Source organism: Chiroxiphia lanceolata, chromosome 4 (genome assembly GCF_009829145.1).
Source record: "Chiroxiphia lanceolata isolate bChiLan1 chromosome 4, bChiLan1.pri, whole genome shotgun sequence".
NCBI classification, from domain to species: domain Eukaryota; kingdom Metazoa; phylum Chordata; class Aves; order Passeriformes; family Pipridae; genus Chiroxiphia; species Chiroxiphia lanceolata.
Window position 1 is genome coordinate 61,361,088 of NC_045640.1, and position 26,213 is coordinate 61,387,300.

Below are 26,213 nucleotides of genomic sequence, written 5' to 3' on the forward strand. Positions count from 1 at the left end.
GGTAACTCTCTTTGATGCAGCTCATGGAGCGTTAATGTGAGAAGCCTGTATCTTTCCAGCTCGGCTGTCTGGGAACATCGCGCATGGATCTCTCCCCGAGCCAGAGCCAAATCCCGCAGCGGCATGAGCAGCAGTGTGGGAGCAATGCCGTGCCACCCTGTGCTCACAAACTCCCCACTTGCTGGCCTCTCCAAATGTAAAAACATAGTGGAATTGTGATACGTGAAATTTTGCGTGAGCCAGGGGAACAGAGCGGAAGTGTTGCAGTCTGTGGAGCCTGACTGTTATCGTGTTTCTGTTCAGGTAACACGTATTTGTGACATGAAACATTAACGTGTAACCTCTCATTACAAAGAGCCTAAAGAGCTGTGTAGAGCTATACTATCACACATCAATGTTCCCAAATAATCCCATTTTAAGGATTTATTGGGACATTCTTCAAAAGCAAGAAAACTCAAATCTTGCTGGTATCAGTTTTTTGAAAGATTTTTAGATAGTTGTTTTTAAAGTAAGGTGCATAGTACATGTAGAAAAACTCTTTTCCATGTGTATCACAATGTATGTTAAACCATTACTTTCTATGCTCTATAGTTTAATATTTTACAAATATTTAGGAATGTATTTTCTTATCTAACACTCCACTTCCAATACCAAACTCCATCTGCTAACTCATCCCATTTGAATTTTTAGCTTTGGTAGATGTAAAAATATGCTTCAGTGTATTGCCAGCAGCAGCTTTCTATATTTCAAAAATAAATTTAATGAGAAATTTCAATATTTTCCAATACTAGTGAAAATGAAATTTAGTCTGTTAAGATGGCACAGTGGTATTCTTTGAAAAGCTGCTGCTTTGGATGTGCTTGGAATTTTCTGTCAGAAGCCCCAGTTTAGGAGTTTATTGTCTTAGTAACAAAATACTAGCTCTGAACAATCCCAGAAGCATAATACATTAGCAGAAGGAAAACAGTATTTATAGCCAATAATTCAGCTGTTATAAATTATGACTGTAAAGAAAGAGAAAAGTGGTCCTTTTTAAAACTTGCTGCCAGATTCTGGTTTCAGCAATGCTGAGTAAGGTAAGTAATGTTCTTTTGATTAACAGTCAAGCCTTGAGTGGTTTTCATTTAAAAAAGACTTTATTAAGCTTTTTTCTCAAATTCATCTTTTTTGTTCTGTTTTGAACAGACTTCCATCTGAAGAAAACTCTCAATGACTTTTTAGCCTACATTAAATCCTCACTGACAAACAGATGAGAATTATTATTAATTTGCTCCAGAAAGAACTAATAGGCTTTGCCAAATAAATCATGCAGATCACTAAGTGTGCTATTCATCTCTTCTGCAGATTATTGCTTAAAAGCCATGATAGTTGTCCTTTAAAAATCAAAAGTCGAATAAGCCCTTTGACTTGAAGTAAAAAATTTGGACTGATGGTTGTCTTGGGCCTGACGATTTTTTGGTTTTTTGCAGTTTGGAAAATGAGAGGGCTGGTGAGCACGGATTCTTGGTGAGTGTGGATTCTTAGCTTCTAGGAAACTTGACCACACGTGGAAACTGGAGGTAACTGGTGTGTGTTAATGAATGATTCAGTTATTTATCCCTGACCAGTATTACGGAGAGCCCCAAGTCTTCTGAGAAGCCAGAAACCACCAGCAGAGTTGAACTCCTTCACATCACCTTTGCCAGTGCGTGTCCATGTGTCTGTCTGTGTGTCACAGTATAGCTCCCAGTCCAGGTCCTGAAGTATTAAAGTGTCTTCCACAGTTTCAGTTCCTTCTGTTTTGAAAGTAGTAGATACTTTGTGCTCCTCTGGTCTTCCAAGAGTACCTTGTAAGTAATTATGTGATAACTTATTAGCTGTTTGTTGATTTGAGTTTAGTTGGTACAGTCACTTGTGATTCTGCAGCACACGCTTCATCATCTCTTTGGCTTTTTCCTAATTAATTGGAGAGTCTAATCACCCACTTCCAACTAGTTTTTAAGTACCCTCAATTACTTTTTTGTTTGGGAATTGATTTAGAGTGGGAACATGTCTCAGCTAACTGCGAGACATAATACCACAAAACTGTATGAATTAACAAATACTAATATGTACTTAGCATCTATCCTAGATACCAGTGTTTATACAAACACATAAAGGATGCTGCTACAGGCTGAAATTAGAAGCAGCAACAATGTAGTTTATCCAGGTCAATATTTCTGTAGTAAAATTCAATTCAGCATGAGGCATATATCCCATTCAGACTGTCTGTTCAGCATCTTCACCAACAACAGGACTTTCTAGATGACCATTATGCCAGTAGAAGTTGTGGTTCTACTACTCAATTAACATTCAGTGCGAGGTATTTCTTCAAATGCTTTGACCACATACTTTTTATTTCCCGTTTGTCATTAAAATGATGTATTATAAATTTGCCAAGTCATGCAAACCAGCACCATTTTGTATCATGGGCACACTGTAAATTTTCACAGGAAAAAATGTGTTTAGAAACACTAGGGCTGTTTGAACATTAATTGTTGTTATCTTTCAGTATCTTCCATCCATGAAGTTTAGCTACTTCTTAATATCGAAAACCCAGCTGTACAGGCACCAGAAAACAAACAAACAAACAAACAAGAAAAGTAGGAGAGAGAAGGAGGGGAGAAATCCGTGTGTGGCCTTTGGTGGTTTTTTTACTCAGAATATTGTACCTTCATAAATGATTAAGTGTCTCTTCCTTTTAAAATATATTGAGCTCTTATTTTTATGTGGATGGGTATTACAACACCAGAAATTCAACCTCTCACTGAGAAAAAAGGTGATCATAAGAATGGAAATACTATTCAGGCAAGTAAGACCAATGCAAATGCAAACCTTTTGCCAACTCCTTGAAAGAGATCTGAAGAGGTGTAAACACATGGGGCCTACATTTCCCAAAATAAGAAATGATGACAGATGCTCAGCTGGCGCTGACACATCAGGTAACCATCACTCTGGGAGGACAGGTGCTCTCTGGAAACTATTCATTTTTGAAAAGATTGAAAAAAGAGCACTCAAACACTGAGGTACCCAAAAATTAATTTGGTTTGCAACTATGGATTTTGCCTCTTTCTCAAGTCTCTCGTTCTTTCTTCTTTGTGGCTTTTCTTCCTTGCTCTGTCTGAAACCAGAAAAAAGGGGGTAAAAAACCCAGTGGGACTAGAATAATGGGTATATACACATATTAGTTGTATATTTCCTTATCAGTCAGCAGGTTAATTTTTAGATGCTGTTTTGATTACATCTTTTCTTTTCTTTGGTTGGTTGGTTAAAGGTTTTCCAGAGGTTTTTAAAATATACTTTACATACAGCAGAGTCACTGTGAGTGGAAAATGCAACTTTGATTCTGCCCTATTCTTCTGGCCACATACCAAAATGCTTCATTTTGCTCTGGTGAGAGAAGCAGTAGTGAAATGAAGAGAAAACATGCTTTTCAGTGGAGAAAGCCATAACTCTGTTTCTGGTCTACATCTCCCAGCATTGGATCTTGTTATTTTTTTGGCTTCAGGAAGGCTGAAAGATGGCTGTAGGAGGACTGAGAGCTCTAGGTAGCTGGATGGGCATTAAAAATGGCCAAGAATATCCTGGATGATGGAAAGAGAGGATTTTGCACCATATTTTTTGCAAATTTTGCCTAGCTCTGTACTTTCCAGCAGCAGAGCGTGTCTTATGCACACAGTCCATTGAAAAGCCTGTGATGATTTGCCTTAACTTGCATAGTCTCCAAAATTCAAACTGTAAATTACATGGAAAGTAGGATGCAATTAAGGTATCAAGACATTGTGTTGTTTTCCAAGAGCTGTGTTGGAAGGCATATTGAAGCAGCTGGGAAAGGGATCTTTGATATTTTCATATTCTTTATCTTACTGTAGTGAAGAGCAGGGATTGCAAGTGGATTTATTCACAGGGACAATGTTATCAGTCTGTGGGACAGCCCTGCAGACTGAAAACTGCAATAAGCTGTGGAAATTTCTGAGCTACCTTTAAACAAACAGCTTGGGTATCAGAAGCACCCTGGTGTGGCCACGTAGAGCTCAGTGCAGCCTAATTTTATCTGTTTAGTTATGTGCAACAGGCATGGAAAGGAAAGCTAGATTTTATCAGATATATCTCAATGCTTCTTAATAACATGCTTTCATCAGTGTTTTCTCTATGCCTTGTTCTTTGTAAGCAGTACTTAGCAATTGATAGTCCTTCAGAGAGAGTACTGACTGCAGCTGAGGAGTAATCCTAGGGAGCAGTGAAACAGATATCTTCCGTTTTAGATACTTAGGCCCAAATGCCACACATACGTGACTGAATGAACTTATATTCGGGTATTACATGATAGGACAAGTCAGTCAAATTTTCATACTTTAAAGAACAAAAGCAAAATTGTCCATCTTGTCAGTTCATTGATCTGTGCTTTCCTCTGTCCCAGGGCCTGTGCACCCTCATCCTGCAAGCAGCACTGCCTACAAGAAAGCTGGAGAGGGACTTTTTGTAAGGGTGAGTATTGATAGGACAAGGGGGAATGGCTTTAAAGTGAAAGAGGGTAAGTTTAGATTAAATATTAGAAAGAAATTCTTTACTGTGAGGCACTGGAACAGGTTGCCCAGAGAAGTTGTGGATGCCCCATCCCTGGCAGTGTTTGAGGCCAGATTGGACAGGGCTTTGAGCAACCTGGTCTAGTGCAAGGTGTTCCTGCCCGTGGCAGGGGGGTTGGAACTGGGTGATCACTAAGGTCCCTTCCGACCAAAACCATTCTATGGTTCTGTGATTCTGTGCTGCTCCTGCTCCCTCCCCCATGCCAGAGGCCCCAGTGCCCAGAACACGGAACAGGCCGCTCTGTGACATCAGCCCTGGGGCCTCGAGCGCTGCGGGCACCACGTTGGTGGCCGCGCTGCTGCGAGGAGCCCTCACTTCTGGCAGCTGACGCGTGCTGCTGGCAAGGATGCTTCTGCTCTGCCTGCTCGTCCTGCTGGCCGCCTGCGGGCCTGCGCTGGGCACGTGGAACACCTGCGGGTATGGAGTCCTGGGGTCTGGGAGGGAGTTTGGCCAATGTCTTGGGGGTCCCCTGTGGCCACACCGCAGCTTCCCAAACCGCATGGGGGAGCCTCAGTTCCCTACCAGCAACCAGGTGCTGGGGTAGACAGACACACAGCCCACAGGCTTCCCTGGAGGGCCCCATGCAATGCCTTGTGGGGAGGGCAGAATTCTGAGCTTCAGCCTGAGCAGCAGCAAGCCACAGAGCAGGGCATAATGACTTTCTGCTTACAGGGGGACCTGTGGGGTCCGGTCCATGACTTCTGATGAGGACCAAGGCAAGACCCGTGTTGTGGGTGGCACAAGTGCCGAGGAAGGGGCCTGGCCCTGGCTCGTCAGCATCCAGGATCCCGAGATATCAGGCACGGGGCATCTGTGCGGAGGTTCCCTCATCAGCACGCAGTGGGTCCTCACAGCAGCCCACTGCTTCGTCGATGCCAGGTAAGGAGGACTAGGGACCAGGGATATCCCCACACCACCAGTAGGTGCCCTGTCGGCAGCACCACGTGCTGCTCCCACCTCGTTTCCTTGCAGTGTACCCAGTGCCTGGGCACTGCAGACCTCAGCTGAGATTGCTCAGGAGAAGGCTGGGTTCATGCCACTGCTTCCTAGCAGCCTCCAGCTGACATTTCCAGAGCCTAAGGCATGCTAGAGCAGCCTGTTAGACTGTTAGAGCAGTCACAGACTCTGCAGTGCTGCTTTCCTCTCTGCCTTGAGAAACAGAAGCCTGTCGGCTGCTGAGCTGCTGCAGCTCAACGCTCTGCTCGCTCTCACCCTCCTTCCATCTGCCTTCTAGAAACATCAGCACTATGCGTGTGGTGATCGGGGCCACCCAGCTGACCGAGCTGGGCCCTGGGGCTGAAGTGCGCCAGATTGAGCGGCTGCTGGTTCACGAGGAGTACAATGCTGCCGACCAGAGCAACGACATCGCGCTGCTGGAACTGGACCGGCCTGCCGAGTGCAACCTCTACATCCAGCTGGGCTGTGTGCCCAATGCCACGGTGGATGTGTCAGAGCTGGAGACCTGCTATGTTGCTGGCTGGGGTGCCACCACTGCAAGAGGTAGGTCCCCAAAAAGGCAGGGCAAGTTCAACACACTGGGGAGATGGGTTGGGCTTCCCAACAGCAGAGCCCAAAGCCAGGATCAGGCTGCCCACTCCCTAAGGGCAGACAGAAGGGACATAGTGCTCCAATGCCTCTCCAGAGGCAAAACCAGGCCCTAGGGAGGGGGGTCACCCACAGGCTTAGGAGGAGAACTGGCTGATGGATGTTCTTTCTGTGCTCACAGCTCAAACATCAAGCGATATCCTGCAGGAGGCCCAGGTCCACCTCATCAATATCCAGCTCTGTAACAGCAGCGATTGGTACGCTGGGGATGTCCACACCCACAACTTGTGTGCTGGCCATCCAGAGGGAGGCATTGACACCTGCCAGGTAGGAGCATGTGACGAGCCACTCAGCCCCCAGCAGCACAGGCAGCCCCATCACCACTGCCCAAACACAGCCCGGTGTGGGCTTGATCTGGCCCTGGTTCCCCACTGCTGCTGTAGCTTCCCTCTCTTCTCCCATCTGTGGGGCCCTGCCCAGTGCCCTCGTTGTCCCAGAGGTCTGGCATTCTGCCCAGAAAGCCCAGCTAGTGCTCTTGGCAGCCCAGAGGTCCAGATGCTGACCCTGAAACATCCAGCCTCTGCGCCTCCAGGATCACTGTGCAGAGACAAGAGAGAGCCCAACCTCACAGGCCCCCAACCCACTCCCAGCCAAGCTTCCAGAGGCTCCAGCACCAGTTCAGAGCCCCAGTTCTGTGCTGGGAATACAGCTCTGACAGGGGCTCTGAGAGAGGAGACAGTCCTAGTGCTGACAGGGGCCACCCATCACCACCTTAATCCTCTCTGCTCCGCTGCAGGGTGACAGCGGTGGTCCTCTCATGTGCAAAGACAATGACGCTGACTACTACTGGGTTGTTGGAGTGACCAGCTGGGGAAAAGGCTGTGCAAGAGCAAAACGGCCTGGAATCTATACCTCCACTCAGCACTTCTACGACTGGATTGTGGGCCAGATGGGCCTGCTCCCAGATCTAGGCGCTCCTACGACAGCACGGACATGGGGTTATTATCCAACTGCCACACAACCCTGGGGTCAGTTTCCGACCGCTGCACGACCCACTCAGAATCCATGGCCAAGACCACCTGCCACACAGCCACCATGGCCAAGACCACCCGCCACACAGCCACCACGGCCAAGACCACCCGCCACACAGCCACCATGGCCAAGACCACCTGCCACACAGCCACCACGGCCAAGACCACCCGCCACACAGCCACCATGGCCAAGACCACCCGCCACACAGCCACCATGGCCAAGACCACCTGCCACACAGCCACCATGGCCAAGACCACCCACCACACGACCACCATGGACAAGACCACCCACCACACAGCCACCATGGCCAAGACCACCCACCACACAGCCACCATGGACAAGACCACCCACCACTCAGATGCCAAAGCCGCCGCCACCGCCACCGCCACCACCACCACCACCACCACCACCACCACCACCACCACCAACCCCCGCTCCAAAGCCGAAGCCACCACCAACACCAGTGGACAAGTCCTGCCCATATCCAGCTGTGAAGCTGGTGAAATTCTTCACTCAGATAGAGAAGCTCCTACAGGCCCTACAGGGAAAAACAGCTTGAGCAGCAGGATGAACAGGATCCAGTTCAGGCTGCATGGGACCATGACCATTTCCTGCCGAGGCGATGCCTGCTGATCCAAAGACAGCCTTGGTGCCAAAGGCCTGCTCTGTCCTGCCTACACTGCTCCTCTGCATGTACACAAATGCTAATGTTGACTTAGTTGCTGAAATAAAATTGCCTTTTTTCACAGTTAACCATGTTTTCAGACCAATTCTGCCTCCTGGACAAGGCAAGGGCTTCCTTGCCCAGGACCTTCAAAGTGAGAATCCAGGCAGACCACTTGGGCATAAAGGGAAAGAGTCACTGCAAAGTGCTGGAATTGTACCTGGTCAGAGAGGAGGGTGCTCAGAGGCACCATGGGATGGAGAAGATTGGCACATCAAGTCTAGAAAGAGGACAGGAAAAAATAATGCCACACGCAGATACCTTATGGGGGATGCATTAAGGCACACAAGCTGGTGACTAGGGCCTGGCCTAAGCCTTAGCTAATGGAACAGGCCTGGGAGACTCCTGAGCATGACAAGCAAAATTGCTGACTATCACAAAGAGAGGGAGAAGCTGACAGGAGCTACAATGCCCTAAGGAAGAGCCAGATTTCACAGGTAGCGAAGGGGGATTGATGTGTGAGATGGCCACACTTCACAAACACTCGAAGGATGAGGTGGGGTCATTTTGGAGAGAAGAACCTGGCAGGACCAGTGGGACCCAGGAAACTGCATCAGTAATGTCATGGAAGGCCAAGGTGAGCTAGCTAACGGCACCTGCAACACCAAGTCTGTTCACAGGTGGGGCAAACCAGGAGCCAGGGCGGAAAAATAGTAGGGGTGGGTCCCCTGTTTGGGAGGAGACAAGGGAAGAGAAGGGGAGGAGTGGAGGAAGATGAAGGAGATGTATAAACATGGCCAATGGAGAGAAAGGAGGATCAAGGAAGCCATCGCACAGATGCAAGCTGCTGATTCATTTGTTGGTTTGAGCCCTTCACCTGATCACCACAGGATGGGCAAGAAGATTCTTTGCCCTAGGCTTCCTGCAGCAGAATCTCAGAGGTCCAATATATCATCATCATGGCGAGGCTTTGCAAACGAAGACTTGGGAAAGGCTCTATCCACATTTGTTACAAGCACACTGGTGGCTAATGAGGCCAATACGAGATAGACATGTCTGGTTGCAAAAGGCACAGCAGAAAAACTCCTTAGGTGGTGTATTCTGCAAGACACAATTCTTTCTGCGTTGTCTTTTCTCCTCGAGAGTGATCCTGCGTGCGTTCTCGAAGCAGCAGCATTATAGATGGTGTGTCTCCAGGCCTCCCGATTTGAGGCCAGAGTAGACCAGTTATGGTGATCAATATGGCCAAGGCTGAGATGTTGTTTCAGGGAGTCCTTGTATCTTTTCTTCGGGGCTCCTCTCTTGCAGCAGCAGGTGGCAAGTTCACCATAAAGCAAGATCTTAGGGAGGCGGTGGTCCTTCATCCTGGAGACGTGCCCTGCCCAGCGCAGCTGTGTTCTCAGCAACGTGGCCTCAATGCTTGTGACTGCTGCTTGTTCTAGAACAGATGTATTGGTCACATAATCTGACCAGTGGATGTTTAGGATTATGTGGAGACAGCGTTGATGGAAGCGTTCTAGGAGACGCAGGTGGTGGCGGTAGATGACCCATGATTCAGATCTGTATAAGAGAGTAGACAGCACTATGACTCTGTAAACGCTGATCTTGGTGCTTTTCTTCAAGTGTTTATTACGGAGTTTATTATGGAGTTTTCCAAAAGCACTTATGCCTTTGCTAACCTGTTATCTATCTCTCTGTCAATCTTACCATCCGAGGAGATGAGGCTACCTAGGTAATTAAACTGCTGGACTGATTTGAGCTCTGATTGGCCAATGGTGATATGGGGATGATGGAAGACTTCCTGAGGTGCAGGAAGTCTTTAAGCTGACTTCCAGTCCAAAGAGCTCAGCAGCATCTGCAAAGCAGGATGTTAAACGCTGCAGAGCTGCTTCTGTGTGGGCAACAAGGGCAGTGTCATCAGCATAAAGCAGCTCCCAGACAAGATGGTTTAAGGTCTTAGTGTGGGCCATCAGTTGCCTTAGGTTGAATAGGCTTCCATCAGTGTGGTATCGAATGTAGATACCGTCCTGATCATCGAGGTCTGCCATGGCCCTTTGGAGCATCATGCTGAAAAAGATTGTGAATAGAGTTGGTGCAAGAATGCAGCCTTGTTTCACACCATTGGTAATTAGAAAGGGCTGAGAAAGTGCGTCGCCATATCTGACTTGGCCGTGCTGATCCTCATGGGGTGAGATGATCATTTTAAGGAACTTGGGGGGACATCCTAAACATTCCAAAATCTGCCATAGACCCTTTCTGCTCACAGTATCGAAAGCCTTGGTGAGATCAACAAGGTTTACGTAGAGACCTTTATTCTGTTCCCTACGCTTCTCTTGCAGTTGTCTGAGAACAAATACCATGTCTATGGTACTCCTGTTGGCTTTGAAACCACATTGACTTTCAGGTAGAATTCCTTCTGCTACAGCGGGTATTAATCTGTTCAAAAGTATTCTTGCCAGGATTTTGCCAGCAATGGAGAGCAAAGTAATTTGAACAGTCTGATGTAACTCCTTTCTTCTTATACTCAGAGGTCCAATTCCTAGAGAATGGCATGTGGGGCTGAGAGCAGAAGCATCCTTCTCTGTCTACAGCTTCCAATTGCTGCGCATCTTTGGCCAAGCATTCTGAGTGTCACAGCTGCCCTTGCCCTTGCCTGTGCAGAACACCAGTAGATCTGACAGACAGCAAGGAAGGGAGCCTGCCAGAGGGGGTTGCTGTGGCTGGTGTAGCCAGTGTGGACTGTGCTGCCTCTGCATTTCCCTGTGCTTTGCGCAGGAAGGGTGGTGCTGCTTGAATATGTTTGGCTTATTGGGCTTGTCCTTCACTGCTGACCCACCACAGCTGTAACCAGATTGGCTCCTCCACACCCCGACACGCACATGCTGCCCGCAGGAGCCATGTGCTCTGGTGTGTGTTTCTTGGGGAAGAAGCTGGTGGCAAATGAGTGCAGAGAGCAGAGTGGCAGTGAACTTCCCAAAGAGGCGGTGATGCTACAAGGGGTGTTTTCTGGTGAACTGTTAGCAGGCAGTGCACACCCTCATCGCGCAAGCAGAGGGGCTACAAGAAAGATGGAGAGGGACTTTTTACAAGGGCAAGTAGTGATAGGACAAGGGGGGATGGCTTTAAAGTGGTAGGTTCAGAATAGATCTTAGGAAGAAATTCTTCTCAAGCAGAGGAACTCAGTGGCTTCAAAGCTGCTCTCAAACCAAATGTCAGAACCATCTCCTGCTCAGGGATGGAAAAAGCCCGTCACAGTCATTACCGTGACACAGGCACCTGCCAGCAGCCTCCAACTGCACGTTCAAATGCCAAATGACAGGCAGGTGTTTGCAGTAAGAAATACAGCCCTCTGAGAGCCTCTGGTTGCATCACCCACCAGGACAGCATTGCCTCAGCCTCCTCTGGCCAGAGCTTTGACCTGCAGGAGTCACTTGAGCTCAGCCGGGCTCTGCACATGGCTCTGAGGATGGGGCCCAGACAGACCACATGGCACTGCTGAAACTAGAGAGCTTTGCCTTTTTCCTGGCATAAATGTCTCTGTTAGTAGGAAGCTGGCAAGGAGAAGGGGACATAAGACAATCCCTGCATGTTGTTTTCTCAGCAGCATTTGTGTGGTGGATTTATAGAAATAATAAAAAAAAAAAAGTCACACTTAGGAATGTAAAACAGCACTAGGGGGAACTGCATGCTCTGTAATAATAGCTTGATAATTAAGATGGACCGTAAACCATATAACTTGACATTTCATTGACAAAGTGCACAGGATTATAAAAACGGAGTTAACGTCCCAGGCTCTTTGATGCAGAAACTTCTACCTGCTTGCAGACGGGGGTGAAGCACCCTCTCATGCCGCTGCCGTGAGAGAATGTAGGTGCCGGGGCAATGGGGAGGGCTCCGACCCCTTCTCACCCAGAGCCCCCCGCCCTGCCCGGCCCGGCCCGGGCTCCATCGCCGGGACAACGCTGCCCCCTCGCGGCCGGCGCGGGTCGCTCTCCGCTGCCCTTCGGGAATGCCGAGGGATTGCTTTGGCGTGCCGCCCGCCTGGATCTGCCCAGGAACGCACTTCACAGGGCCATTCCTGCCCGGTGCCGCGCGGGCGGCCCTGCCCTTCCCGCAGCCGAGCAGCGGCTGCCTCCGGCCACTCGCCTGACACGTCGCGTTGGTGCTGCCTCAGACGCTGGGAATTACGGGTGACACCTCGCTTGACTGGGTTAAGTATTTTTTTTCCACTTCGGGCCGTGTGTTTGCACAGTAAAGATCAGCAAGTCACGTCTGCTTCCATTCCCTCCGCACCGGCAGCCCGATGTCCTTGGTACCTGGCCACCGGTTCTTAATGTACATCAACATGCACTGATATACAGCCAGGCTGATCTTTGACTCGCCTCTGAAACAGCGACACATTTTCTCAACAACAAATTATACTTTGACATTAGAAGGTGGCAGTCTGTAATGGATATTGCAATCTGAAGATTGAAAGAGACTCTCTGTGATCTTTGTCCTCAGCCGAGTAAGCTGGAGTCTCTCTTCCCTCCTACACGTTATTTGATTGTGGGACATAACCTTGGGATGTACTAATAATCATTAGTCAGAGCTGATATATCCGTTACAGGCCTGCCCTGCTCGGGAAGGGAGACGTTCTCTGGAACAGCAGTAAATCAGCAAAACATGCACTTAAATATACAGTAAAATGTGGTTTGAGACACGGTCCTTCATACATCATATAACAAAATGCTTTATTGAGAGAGTCACATATACACTAATGAGGAAAGAGGGCTGCTGAGATGAGACCTGTGAAGGGGAAGCGATTCTGTGGCGGGAGGGAACCAGGAGAGATCCCTGAGCAACTCCTGGTCCAAGGGCAGTTGTGACTCACCAAGTCCTTCTCTGCTCTCCCATAGTTGATGTGGTGTCTTGGAGGAGCTAGCAGGAGAGAAGGGAAGGGAAAGGAAGGAAGGGAGCCCTGCAGAGCTGTCTAGGCACAATGAGCCTTGAGACCCTGGAAGGGTTAGTGGAGGGGTCTGACTTGCCAGGAGGAGTGAGGGGTTTGTTCTGCTGCTCACGAACTTTGTGGGTTGTTGGGTCACCACTTTGTCATTTGTTTTTGCTGCTAAGCAGCTCTTTTTCGAGCTGAATGTTGCAGGAATTGTTAGAGTATCTCCTTTCTTACAGGCATTTCTTATTGTTATTTAAATCTAAGTGAATAAATAACACATGCATCCTTAGCTCTGCCAAGGAACTGGCTGAAGCAGGGGCAAACTCTCAGGGGTGAGGGAGAGGACAAACCCTCACCCCTCAGGAAGGCAGCCCGGGCATCATCTCCCCATGCTGTTTGCTGGGGCATGTGCTGAAATTTTTTTTATTCTCTGCTTTCCTCATCCTGCTGCTTTGCCTCCCTTGATTTGTGTGGTCTTAAGTAGTTGCAGAAACTGTGCCAAAAGGGCTGGCCAAGCCACCCAGCCAGATCTCCACAATGCCTGGGGCTGGTCCCGCATGGCTCTGGGTGAGCACTGCCTCTGCCAAGAGAGAGCCTGAGCTCACACATCCCTGCTGACCATGACAGCTGGGCCCACAGGGCCCTATGGCTTCTTCTGTGAGTCTTGTCACTCATTTTGGAGCTGACCAAATCAGTGCATGTTTGGCTTTTTTGGCATATTAGTGACAGTTCAACCAATGCAGAAAATGTCCACACTGACTTAACCATGTTGCTTAATGCAACCTCTCCGCATTACATTTAGTGCCACTAATGTGTTGCAGGGCTGCTCTCCTCTGCTAACTGCTGTCAGAGTGGGCACCTGTAATAGAGCAGGTGCAGCACTTAGTGAGGCAACATCCTCTCTGATGCAGAGGGGGAAGAGATTTATGGACAGGCTTGAGGATGGGCAAAACCTAACTGGTTTCAGATACCATGGAAAAGCAGCAAGAATTAGTGATGGTGTTATGTGCTCAACATGCAGGACTGGTGGCTATGGGGCAGTGGTTTACATTTTTGGTGCAGCAGAGGGAAAGCGGGAGTCCTGGTGACACGAGATGGGAAAATGAGTATTCAAGTAAGGGTGTGGTGAATGGGCATGACTATATGCAAGTTATTTCTTTTTTTTATTATTATTATTTTTAGTTAGTATAGCTCAAGCGTTGTAATGGCATCAATGAAATGGATTTAAGCCATAAATAACTGGCATTGTTTGATGCCTGTTTGACTGGTGGGGAGATAGGCTCAAGATCAGGTGTTCATTAGCTGCTTTCCACAGCCTTGGTCAGTAATTCTGACACAAAACCACGTCACTTTGCTGAGGGATGGCAACCTGACATGGGCCACAGACAGCTGCAGGCTAACCTGCACTGGAGGAACAGAGATCCCCAGTTCCAGCAGAACATATGTAACCAACACAGTTGTGCACCTAGAGAGGGAAACAAGGCAAGTCTTTCACTTGACTCTTCAGTAAATATTAGAATGGTTTGTGCCTTTCTTTTCCTAATTTTGTAATATTTTTTCCCTCCAAAATCTGTTCTAACTGTGAGCACAGATTAATTTCCATATAAGACAAGTCACTTAAGAATGGGGAAGGGGTGAATGGTTTACCTTTTAATAAATTAATCAGTACTCATGTTTTTAACAGCCTTAAGAAGAGATAAAACCTCCATTCCTCTTGTCATGGCAACTACAATAAACGAAGCATCATTCAGAAGTCAAGGAAAAAACACAAGCACTTTAGGTCTCAGCCAAGTCTGCAAAGTAGCAAAACTCATTACTAATTCAAAGGAGCTGTGTCCCTCAGAGCTCACCATTACTGGTTTTACTAGTAATAATACTGGAGCAGCATAAATTTAACAGAAGGCAGAGTCTGGCAGAAGGCAGCATGGTGTTGAAGTGCCACTATCCTAATCAAACACCTCCATGAGGCCTTCACTTGCTCCAGTCAACCTGGCAAGAAGCAGTGCTGGGTTATGGGGAAAGAGCTGGGGAGGGGAAGGTTATGGTTTTATAGCTATAGCAATCTGGTAAAATTAAACCTAGAGAGACAGTGGAGGAGGCCATAGGTATTTGTAATTTATTCATAAACAGCTATACCATCATAAGAAACTTTTTAAAATAATAAGTGATAGTTCTTAAATATTTTAAGAGTTTGTTGACCTATTTTCTCAGTTAATTAGGATTTTTTTTTTTTGGCTGCATTAACAATGACTTGAATGCAGTCTGCTTTAGTTGCTACACAGTTCAGCTACAGTGGGTTACAGAAACATGATTTCTTTCTGAGTCACATGACACAGGAGATGAATGCCATTGTGTCTGGACTTGTACTTAAAAACCTGTAGACTTAAGAGTAGCTAGGGCATAAGCTCAATTTATTGAATATAAAACCATTCACCTAACATCCTTTTGAGTCCTAAAACAAATGTCTTTTCAATTACAGTGCTACCCTTGGTTTTTCTGCAGCAGAAGGGCCATGGTGCAGTTGCCCTTCTCTTCAAAGTGCAATGGTTAAGACCATCAAGCTCATCTCTACAAGCTGCATTTGTGAGTACACTTTTTTTCTTACTCATTTTTTGCTCCAGGTTCACTAGGCCTAGAAGTTAACTGACAGAAATTTGGCCATGTGTGCAGCACAAAACATTATGTCCCTGATCACAGTACAGTAATATGGTCAGAAACCAGCTCTTTCTGAGCACTAATAGAAGGCACTATTAGCAAAAGATGCACTGTGTTCATCAAACGGGGATTGGAGCAGAGAACTCACTGTGTCCCACCTGTCTCCTCGAAGTCAATGACCTTTTAAGGGAGGATATGAGAGCAGGGCTTTGACTGACTATCCAGCATGAAGATGGCCAACTAGTTGGAGGTTCGCCCTGACAGAGGGGTAAATTGTCACTAGGAAGGCTGTGTGAGCCATCAGGGTACCATCATTATCTGCTTAGCTCAGGGGGAACTGCTGTGGGTTGTGCATTAAGCTGCAGCACCAAAATGTGTCCCCCATTACACAGCTTGGGAACCATCTGAGCTGATCCACCCTAGACAAGGACACCAGAAGGGCCAATTCCTGCTCTCTGAAAGGCTCTAAAATGTGTGTCTCAAGAGGATCATTATCAGGACTGTTTCTGACTATTTTAAAGCTGCAACAAAATAAACCTTTACCCTTGCTGTTATCACTTGTCTCTTAGGAGGTGTCCAGGATTGTGATGTTTTCCAAGGGCTGTTTTAGCGGCATCCTGCAGAAAACCACACGGTTGGAGAAAAGTTTATACAAACTCAGAGCACAAGGATGCTGTTAACTTCCCATGCAGCCTTTGCTGCTCCAAAGTGACCTGGGAAGGGTACTTCTCAGTCCATGTCTCTGCACAGAGTGTTACCGAGCTGACTCGGTAAAGTAAGAGACTCAGTAAATGCTGCCTGTCAGGCTGCAACAAGCTTCCTCATCAGGTGCAAATGGACAGGAAAGATTTTCTTCCATTTGCACCTGATGAGGAGGCATGTTTTTCCCCCAAAAGCTGGTATCTGCCACCCTGTGTTTCGCTCCCGTGGATCAATTCAGCGTCCTTCGAATCAATGTTCTCCACTAATGAGTTATTGCTTTTTTATTTTCGAATTGAAACTTAAAATCTACCGGCAAATATTTTGTCATCCAAGAGATACCAGGTGCACAGAATCAAACCTGTAAGCTCCTAAATGAGAGTTATTGGGTTTATATCAGGGGTTTGTAGTTCCTAGAGAGAAATATAACACTAGAAACTTTTGCTGAGATTAAACAGGAGTCAATACCACAGTGCAGAGGAAGAATTTCTATTTTTGGCTACACCCTTAAGGCAGCAGAGGAAGTGTATGTCATGGTTGCAGTGACAGCTAATGAGCAGATATACAATATTAATTGCAGTAAGTGTAACACACTGAACAATCTATCAGCTTCTATTTTCTCAGCAGCTGTAGCTTAGATACTTTTGACTAACACCTGTGTCTGAACTGGCTGCTTTGAATTTGTTTACCTACATGGCAGCACACAGAGAAACTAAACCACCACCTCCTATAACCTGTGCCGTGCACCCCGGGCTATTTGCACCCGCACTGGCCGCTGTAGCGCTGCTTTCAGCGTTGCAGATGTTCAGATGATTGTCTTCTTCCCTCTGCTCGAGGGGCTGACCCAGTTGTACTCGGCTTGCACCAGCACGAAGCTGTTCTCCCGGATCCTTCGGAAGTGCACCGCCTCCCCGTTTTCCCTGGCGGCGATGCCGGGGTCCGGCTCGCCGAAGGACACCTCCGTCCGCTTGTGGCAGTGCTGGGCACAGACACAGCGCACGGCAGCTGCCAGCGCCAGGCCCAGGGCGGCCGTGCAGACCAGCAGGATGCCAAGTTGGGCTGCAAGGAGTCGGCTTCCTCTGCCAAGGTCTTTCCCTTTCCCAGGAACAGCAGATTTGGGAGCTGGTCTGGTCACCCATGCCAGGGTATTCCCACCTGCCTTCTCCTCCTTCTCTTCCTCACTCCGGGTGCCGGTCTCCTCTGGCTGCTGTGGTGCCAGCTCTCTTTCTGCCATTTGCCTTGAAGCCAAGGACAAATTGCCAGCAGTGCTGGCATCCCCAAACCGGGCTGTGGTTGCAGCAGCGTCACCCAGGTGAGTGTGTACGTGCAGGGCAGAGGGAGACGCTGTCACATGCAGGATGGCTTTCGAGATATCCTCTCTCTTGGTACTGGCCTTTGAAAGTAAAAACACACCAAAATGTGTTTGAGGAGGGAAGAGAAAGGGGAGTGATTATGTTCTCACTACCTACATCATAGTACAGTTCAACTCTTGACACCCATGTGTCCCTCTGGCCTTAAAATAACCCTTCTCCATTCCCTGGTTACTCAGTAGCTTTTAGAAAATGAGCCAGATGAAACCCTGCTCCATCCATATCAATTCCCATGGGAGGGACAATGCACTGGAGCTGGTCCCAGGGGCAAAGGCGGAGTGGGTTGAAGGGGCAGGGGTGAAGGGCAAGGGTGGAGAGGAAGGTCACTGCTTTGCCTAAGTAAAGGTCTGTAGTTTCCGTTGTTATGGTGGTATTTTTCACAACCATAGTTATCACAGAAAAAAAATCACTTAATAAACAATTCCCACTTTGAGTGACACCAGGATCATGCTGAAAGAGCAGCTGTGACCTTCCCAGCCCAGCTTCATGTTTAGAGTCACGTGGGCCTACTGGGATTCAGTATCACCCTTCTGGGGCTGTGGATCAAACTGTGGAGCAGAGGGACACAGGAGACTTGGGATGGCCTTTGACATCAGTGGTTTTGGGGCAGTCACGTACAATCTGTGAACTCTTCCCAAAGCCTGCCTTGCTTTCTAAGCATACACAGCTGGTTTGAAATTGTCTGCCTCTCTGTGTTGCTTAACCACCCATTTTAGTGGGAATGACTGTTCTTGCCTGCTCCTGTTTCTGGGGACAGTCCGGTTCCATGCACTTTATTTTATCTGTCACAAAATGACAGCAACTCCATGCCAGTTCTGCAGCCCAGGCTTTGCTGCAGGTCTTATCCAAGACTAACTGGGAAACAATCATACAATTTATTTGAATTTTTCCATTCCCACTGTGCATCTGAGCCCACATCCAAAACCTGCAAAATGTACTAGAGTTTTTCCTTTGGCTCCAGTGAGACTTGAATCTGACCCTCAGTAACTGGCACCTCTCCAGCCTGTCCAGCCCAGCAGGCTTTTTCACACTTCCATTAATTACACCAGAGAAACTCTCACCCTCTACCATCATTAGCGATTTCTAAGGCTTCCTGGGAAGACAGTGTGACAGGAGCACAAAGCTGAGGTAGGAGCCCTGGCAAGCTGTGAAGCAAAGTAGTGGAGGGTCAGAGCATCCTTTGTGGAAGAGACAGTTTCTGAAGGTGCTAGTAAAGTGCAGTAGTAAATAGAAGACTTTCAGTGGCTGAACTCCAAACTGTAAAGTAGCTGGCTGGCGAAGTTAGGATTGCATGTGTATGGATCACTTGCCCTCAAAATGCAAACAGCATACTGTAAGGATATACTGCAGGACTTGGGACTTTGGGATAGAAAATGGAATTTCCTCACAAGTCCTTGCCCTATCTCACCTCATTTCTCCTTTCTTTTCATGCTCCTTCTCTCCCTTCTTGCCTAATTTCCCAGTGTTTTTATTTCATTATGCTCTTCTTGTCTTGCCTTGTGCAATAACTCTTCCTTTCCTTTGTTTCAGTCTTCTGCCATTTCTCCACTTCTCTCCGTGGCTATGCCAGGTGCTCCTGGTACATATCTTTCCTTTACTTGTACCCTGTCCTCTGCTCCTTCCTAAATATTTCTGCCTCATTCTTTGCTGTATGGCCCTTTCCCTTTTTTTCTTCTGTGAGGTTATTACTCTTCCTCCTGTGGCATCCTGCAATCCAGATCTAATTCTTTATTTTCTTTGTATTTTTCTTCTCTCCATCCTCTGCGGACTTCCACTGTTAACACTGTACCCTGTGTCTCTAAGCTATCCCTGCTTTCCAGCTTCTCCACTAGTTCCCGTCCGAGCATCTTTCTCTGTCTCTGCAGCCCTGGTATTCTCTGGTTTCTCTCCCTCCTCTGTTCTCCACTTAATTCCTCAGATGCCCTCCTAGTTCCCACATCTCCTTCGAAATGTACAGCTGCCCCATTGCCCTGAGGCTGCAGTCCTTTCACCCCTTTCTGGGCTTCCTGCCCTGAGATCACCCCATCCTGAAAGGTACTCTCACCTGCTCATCCTGCCTGCCAGCTCCTGCTCTTCCAGCAGTCTCTGGCGAGTGCACCCCATGCCTGTGGCTAACCCCCCCCTACCATGTCTGCCTTTCTGACCCATCCAGCCTCAGAAAGCACAGACCTTCTTTGGCCATCCCTGGGAAAAATTAAGTCTTCAACCTCTGGTGGATTTCTTGGGTGGTATCTATCCAGCACCCCTGGAAAGGAACATCTCAGCCTTCCACAGGAATAAAACACATTTCCAGCCCAGTAACACCCAGTAGTCATGTCCACATACAGGAAAGCTGGTTTAGATTGGTTTTACAGTGGGACTGTTAAAAACTTAGGCAATGGGCTCAAAAAAAAATGCCTAAAAAGAGATATGAAAACTAATTTCCAGTTAAAGTAAAAAAATTAAAACTTTTAACAGGCTCAATGTAGTTTTAGCCACTTGGCTATGTGGGCTGCTTGGTGCTGTGATGCAGTAGAGAGGTTTTATCCTCAATCTTCTCTTAGACCTTTCAGTCCTTGGAGGAGGCGTCCTCCCTGACCACACTGCTTACCTGCCTGTGGTCTGTACACGTCAAACACAAGCGTGGGGTGGCAGTGCTGGCATTGCTTCCTGCTCTAAGATATGGATAGAGGAAAGGCAGGGTTAGTAAGTGAGACCTGTCAGCATTGGCTCACATGGGAATCCCTGTTTCTCACACCACCAAGAAGTGTGCCGTTCCTTAGAGTGCTTTCGGGACACATGCAGTCAACACAGACCACACGGGCTGTATTTTTAATAGTGCCTGATCATTTATTCCTATCCCCATCATTTTCACCCACAGGATGAAATGTGGCATGAAAGTTCATGTAGCCCAAACCCCCTAAGACTTCTGAGCAGACAACCTCAAGCCCAAATTTCATAATTGCTTTGCATCCTTTTTTCCTTTTCCCTGCAGATGGAGAAATAGGTCCGCTGAGTTCACTGTTTCATTGAATATCTGCATGCACTTTCAGAGAAATATTCTGGCAGCCAATAGTTTTCATCACATTTTTCTGCCACTTGGCCAGTCCTCCACTGGGCTGAACAGTGTAGCATTGGGTTCTTATGAGTTTTGGATTTTCTCCCTGTTGCTGTCTGTCGTGTGCAATCTCCAAAGGATTATGTCTCAAAATCCCAGCAAGCAAACACCATCTTGCCTCCCCCCCAGCTGCAGACACCTTCCTACATAGACCCTTGTTCATCTGCAGGGAAACTAGTACTATTTTCCTTCCCTATAAGGACTGGAGAAATAGCCCTTCCCACCACTGAGTTTACCCATTGGAGGTGCTGAAGCTGGAGGCATTGTTCTGGGAGAGGAAACCTTGCAAGGCATCCACCGTGCTTGCTTCTTGGGTGGGAAAGGATGGCTCCAGTGCCCGGCCTCTGGACCTGATGCTCCCACCGGACACAGCCCGTGAAGTCCGTGCTGGCTGCTTTGGCTCAGCAATGGGATGGGCATCTGACCCGACACCAAAACCTGGCTCTGGTGCTGGTGTTGCCATGATGCCAGTGGGGCTGGCAGGCGGTGCTGGAGTGCGCAGGGGGGAGCCTGCAGGAGAGGTGGGACCTTGTCCAACAGGGAGACAAAACAAAGACCAGGGAGAGAGGAGCAGAAGTCTCTTGTCTTGGGTTTGTTTATTTCAAATCCCACTCGGTGCCAATGCTTGCCAGGAAGGTTTGTAATAGTGAGTCTTTTATTTTCATGTCACTTGTTTTTAAGAGGGAACCCAGATGAAAATTAAAGCAGCAAAGCTCTCTGCCTATGTAATGGTCAAGTAAAATAACTAAAACTCAGTCTTATTACCATGACAAAAATGCTGAGAAATACATCTGCTTTGGGTATAAGTAAATTCATGGAGCTCCTTACTAACCAAAGGCTGCATAAGTACAACTAAATATATACCTGAGGACCAATAGTCACATTTAGAGACAAATATGTTCCTCTGCTTAGACAACATTGCTAATTGCACTTCCTTATCTTCAAAAGCTGGGATTTTAGGTAAAGTATGTTGTATGTTAGGGTTTGCATTGAATCATAAGATCTGGCAACCCTGTTTAACTTTCCGGTACCCTCCTTGGAACTGGCTCCATCACTCCAAGTGCTGGCCCATACCCTCACTTCAAGGAGCTCACCACAGCCATCACTGGTCTCCTTGGTGGCCACAGGAGTTAAAACAGGTCCCCCCAGCTTGTTTGGGTCACTTGTGTCGAATGCTTGCCCAGAATAAGCTGTAAAACTACTCTGCAGGAAGCCAACCCGTACCTTTGCTCGCCGTTCCTGTGGGGTGTGTGTCATCTGGTCCCTGCGAGGGCACAGGGGCTGCGGCATCGGGCTTCTTGCTGCTGCCAACAAGCGTCTTGTTTTGCCCCCCCTGAGCCACGATGGCAGATTCAATCTTTGCCCAGTAAACAAAGTATGACTGGACTATGGAGATGCTGTTAAAACATAATTAGGCAAGAATTTATTTGCTCTGTAGCATTAATAAAACACAAAGACTGCTTTAATCTGAAGAGAGAACGGATGCAAAAGTATTTTAAAGGATTAGCCTGTCATACATTTTCTATTGCAAATGAAAGATACCCGGTCTCATAAGAAAGATTTGGGGTGAAGAATCACCATCCATAATTAAGATCAGCCAAAAATGTGTGGGAACTTAAATAAAAAGAAATAAGGAAAGCTCTATTACATTCACCATGTTAATAGAAGTACATTTGTAAAACTTGGACTAGCTCAGCTTATAATCTTCCGTAGGCAGGGAAACAACAGTGGTATTTACTAATTAAAACAAGTCAATGTAACTTGTACAAACAGCAGAATAGGTAAGGGCAAAAAAAAAGTCTCTCTTCTCAGTCCTCTGATATTTGAGCCTGCCTAATCCTCTGCTTTTTGTCAGATGCCAAAACTGCATTGGCCAACCTTTAACTGTTCACCCAGAGAGCCTTATTTAAACTGGAGATTTTGGGAGAATTTCAGCTCAGATTGCTCAGCTGCTTCTGAGAGTTAGCTAAGGGGAAACCAGTTTGGGTTTTCCTGTGCCAGATGATTCTTACAAGGTATTTTTAAGCCTAACAAGGAGTTTTTCCAGATACTGTGTTAGGGCAAAAAGGGAGAAGCTATCAGAAGTCATCTTGGAGGGTCAAAAGCCAGAGGGCAAAGGAAGTATCAGAGTGGATGTCTAGGACTAGGTGTTGTTGGGTATTGTTTGAGTTTATTTGGTTGCTTGAGCTTTATGTGGCTTTAATAGTATTTTCTGATTTAAAACAATGGCCAAAAATTGGAAATTCCAAGCAGCAATATTTCTGTTTCAATGAATTTTTATTGAATCGCGATGAGGTGCACAAGCCACAGCACTCACCAGGATGCTTATGTTTTGGGAAGCAGCCAAGGATCTGGCCAAGCAGCTTCTAAGTGGTTTTGTAAAGTCAAAAAATAACAATTTAATCTCTTTCAAAATGAAAAGCTGCTGTGCTTCCTCTAAGACAATCAGTCAGAAGACTTTTTATTTCATTTAAAATCAGAACCAAAGTACTTGAAGAGTTTGGGACTTTGGTACAAAATAGAGATTTCAAGTTTTGACATAGTGCTTGCTCTCTTTTTAATGTGAATAGTTCTATTTACATTTTACTTTTTTTAAAACTACTAATTTTTAATTATTTTTTAAGAGGTCATATACAAGATTATCCTGTGGTCAGGGAAATCCTATGGGCTGTGTTATTTACAAAGACAGGCAATATGATCACAGTTCTGTCTTTATGCCTTAATATTTTTATTTCCTAAATGCCCAGGCTGTCATCTTCCAGTGTATTTGTTCTGAGAAAATAGTGACCATGTAAATAAAAGGCAGCACTACCCAGCAGATATTAATGGTGATTTACGTACCAGCTGGGATACTGTTGCACCATTTGGTAAGTATTTAGCTGTATTGGGTTCAAGATACATAAACCACTTTACTGGACAAGTATGATGGAAAACCAAAGCCGAGCCTTTAAACTGAGAGGACACAAATTCTGGTTAGGAACCAGCACATCCTTACAAAAACTTGATGTCTCCAATGGGTTGGTCTGGCGCTTTCCATACAAAGGACAGGTTTCTTTTCAGTGACTTGTCCGAGTGGGTGACAGTGTCCCCATCTTCAAAACAAGTCAGCAGCTTGGAACCAGGAGGCATGAAGATGAATGTGCCAGCAATTTCGTTGTTGGACACTTTGCGAGCTTGGAGCATAAAGCCCATATAATCCCGGGTGCTCCTCACTGTCACTGGAAGACAAAACATGGGACAGAAGGGATTTGTCTAGTAGTTGTGGAGTTAATTGTCTGCAATGGATTTTCCAGTGATAGCACTGAAACCAAAAGAAAACCTTCAGCAACAGCACTGAAAACACCTCAGGACCAGTGATGATGGGAACAGGACATGCTGCCAACTGTGCCTAAGAGTCAGGTGAGTCACCCAGACCCTTTTGTGTGGTGCAGAGGAGCAGGGAAGGTGACTTTACCCTCCGGAAGTGCCTCTCATGCCATTGCACGTAATGAGGTCTGGTATGGTTAAGACACAATTGAGATAAATAAATCCCCTCCAAAGCACCCAAACCTACCAGCTGCCTCCAGCAAACAGTTGGTTTGCAACATGGTGAAAACCTGGAGTCAACCATCACCTGAGAAACCTTAGGCCAAGTGCTGCAAACAGAATTCCTCTGTAAATACATTCATTTTCTCATGACGAGAGAGGTGGTGTTGCTCACTCAGACTCTTCCCTGACCTCACAAAGATTCATACCATCACTTGAGATGAGTTATCATGTATTTTTCAGATGCAGGAAGCTGTTCCTTACCTGGAACCTTGTCACCTGGGAAGTAGAAGGACATGTTGGTGCGGACAGTGACGTAGTTGCTGTTGGGGCTGTGCAGCTGCACTCTGAGGTGCCTGGGCATCATGTCGGCGCAGGCAGAAAGGCTCGCGCCGTGCGAGAAGGCGGCCGCGCAGGAGACCAAGCACAGGGTGGTGCATGCCCAGCCAACAATGGCAGCGTGGGCTCTCCTGCCATCCTCCATCCTACAGCAGAAAACAATGTGGAGGTTCACTTCAAAGCAGTGGCTTCAGCAGCCTGTGAGCCCGTCTGGTGCCATTGATTTAGCTGATCTGCAGAACCACCGTTCCCACAGGGTTTAAACAAAGGAAAATAAATTATCTTTGAGGCACCTGGAGACACTTTTGAATCCACAGTATTCACATTCTGAAGTAATTGTTGAGGCTGGAAGGGAAGAGGCCTCACAGGAGGATGTATTTCTTGTGAAGTTGCCCGTGGAGGGAGCAGTCAAGGAAGATTTACTCTGAAAAGTCTTGTGGGCTTTAGGAGGAGGAGAAGGCTCTGTACGGCCACGCTCAGCACAAAGCACCATTCCCAGCCCAAACGTACAACCTGCTCAATGGGGAAAACATCTCTCCTTAGACCTGCAGAGCTGCTGCAAACCTCCATTGCATGTGGGGCTGGTGCCCAGAGCAGAGCTTCTCCCTGCCTGCCATCTCAGAGCCATGTCCCCGCACTGACAGCATGTGGCTGCCCCTCACGCTGGGCTGGTTGTGACCACTGGACCCCTGTCTGGCCACCCAGCAGCATTTAGGCTTGTCCTTCTCAATCAGGGCTTACTGTAGCTGACGACACAGCAGTGATGCTGTCTGTGAAGTCAGAGTCAGAACTCTGAGATAACTTGGTGGCAGCTTTGGCTATTACCAGAATTTCTCCTTATTCTCAAGTTTTTAATCCAAACTAGCATTTTTTTCTCTACACAGTTCAAGTTTAATATTTGGTATGCTGTGTCGTCAGTACCTCACGGCTTTGGTGGCTGGCATAAAACACATTTCCAGATTAACTAGAGTATTGTGTTATTCTGATTTTTCAAAATGCACTTTTGAAAGTGAAGCTGAAGGATGAGTGTGGGGTATTTGTTGTAATGGATATCATAAGGCAGGTGGTTCAGATTTTAATATGGTGCTTTTTAACATGTTCTTTCCAACATGCAGCTTTTTGTGCCTTAGATTTCGTTACACTTAGTCAATAGATAGATGTAAATGAATCAGAGGAAACCAGAGACTGAGGAGGTCTAGCTTACACCTCCCTCTCTAGCACTTCTGAAACTTGCCAGCTGACTAACAAACCACCACAGCACATGAAATTGTTTGTGCCTCGACTGAAGCAGCAAGCAGATGGATGCAGTTTAACCTTCCATAGCCAAGCATCCTGCCACTCCAACCAGTTACATGCCAGAAGATGCTTGTGGGAGTCACAGGAGCCTTTGCTAACTATTCCAGCCCCCGTTGGACCAGCGGCAGGATGCCTCCTCCTCCCGGAGCCAGCCTCTCCTCCGGGCACACATAAACTTCCCTTGCTGGATAAGATTTCTCACAGGAGCTTATAGAAGTACCCCTGAGCTGCAGCTCTTTCCCTCCGGTGCTTCCCAGGCCGTACCACCTTTCCCTATCCCACCCCCAGCTGCCCATCACGGCAGGGGAGCAATGCTCTGCTCCCCAGGGCTGCCCAGTGCCGCCATCGCTTACCTTGGGACACGAGCACTGCCGGGCTCGCTGCCGCTACTGCCCTCCCAGCCCGCTGGAGACCCATCCTTTCAGGGACCTTCTTCTCTGCCTCCTCTAATGG

General features: G+C 47.2%; 2 protein-coding genes and 1 long non-coding RNA gene across 4 annotated transcripts; 1 reads left to right on the plus strand and 2 right to left on the minus strand.

The window, feature by feature from the left end:
- Positions 1–1,481: 1,481 nt before the first annotated feature.
- LOC116786006 (acrosin-like) lies at positions 1,482–7,935 on the plus strand. 2 transcript variants are annotated; one of them, XM_032686267.1, is made up of 7 exons: positions 1,482–1,559; positions 4,439–4,506; positions 4,812–5,022; positions 5,278–5,484; positions 5,840–6,105; positions 6,332–6,477; positions 6,947–7,935. In XM_032686267.1, exons 3-7 carry the CDS (start codon positions 4,952–4,954, stop codon positions 7,739–7,741), a joined length of 1,485 nt encoding a protein of 494 aa, XP_032542158.1. In that variant the 5' UTR covers positions 1,482–1,559; positions 4,439–4,506; positions 4,812–4,951; the 3' UTR covers positions 7,742–7,935. The 2 variants fall into 2 exon arrangements, with proteins under 2 accessions (XP_032542158.1, XP_032542159.1); XM_032686268.1 differs by lacking the exon at positions 1,482–1,559 and adding an exon at positions 4,175–4,334.
- On the minus strand, positions 2,628–4,632 carry LOC116786008. Its single transcript, XR_004356793.1, has 3 exons — positions 4,590–4,632; positions 4,373–4,483; positions 2,628–3,139 (listed from the first exon to the last, which is right to left on the minus strand). It is a non-coding gene; the product is annotated as an uncharacterized LOC116786008 (long non-coding RNA).
- Positions 7,936–16,855: 8,920 nt separating the features above from the next.
- REELD1 (reeler domain containing 1) lies at positions 16,856–26,177 on the minus strand. Its single transcript, XM_032686696.1, has 8 exons — positions 26,114–26,177; positions 25,386–25,401; positions 24,390–24,610; positions 23,596–23,818; positions 21,825–21,997; positions 20,837–21,128; positions 20,094–20,157; positions 16,856–17,526 (listed from the first exon to the last, which is right to left on the minus strand). Exons 1-8 carry the CDS (start codon positions 26,175–26,177, stop codon positions 16,939–16,941), a joined length of 1,641 nt encoding a protein of 546 aa, XP_032542587.1. The 3' UTR covers positions 16,856–16,938.
- Positions 26,178–26,213: the final 36 nt, after the last annotated feature.

Bases quoted from the DNA above. Each gene is read 5' to 3' on its own strand.
- LOC116786006 (XM_032686267.1), top strand. From the start codon at position 4,952: ATGCTTCTGCTCTGCCTGCTCGTCCTGCTGGCCGCCTGCGGGCCTGCG. The intron at 5,485-5,839 runs GTAAGGAGGACT...TCTGCCTTCTAG, and splicing joins CACTGCTTCGTCGATGCCAG to AAACATCAGCACTATGCGTG. The intron at 6,478-6,946 runs GTAGGAGCATGT...GCTCCGCTGCAG, and splicing joins GAGGCATTGACACCTGCCAG to GGTGACAGCGGTGGTCCTCT.
- REELD1 (XM_032686696.1), bottom strand. From the start codon at position 26,177: ATGGGTCTCCAGCGGGCTGGGAGGGCAGTAGCGGCAGCGAGCCCGGCA. The intron at 21,998-23,595 runs GTAAGGATGTGC...ATGTTTTAACAG, and splicing joins ATTGGAGACATCAAGTTTTT to CATCTCCATAGTCCAGTCAT. The intron at 21,129-21,824 runs GTACGGGTTGGC...CTGTTGGACAAG, and splicing joins CACAGGAACGGCGAGCAAAG to GTCCCACCTCTCCTGCAGGC.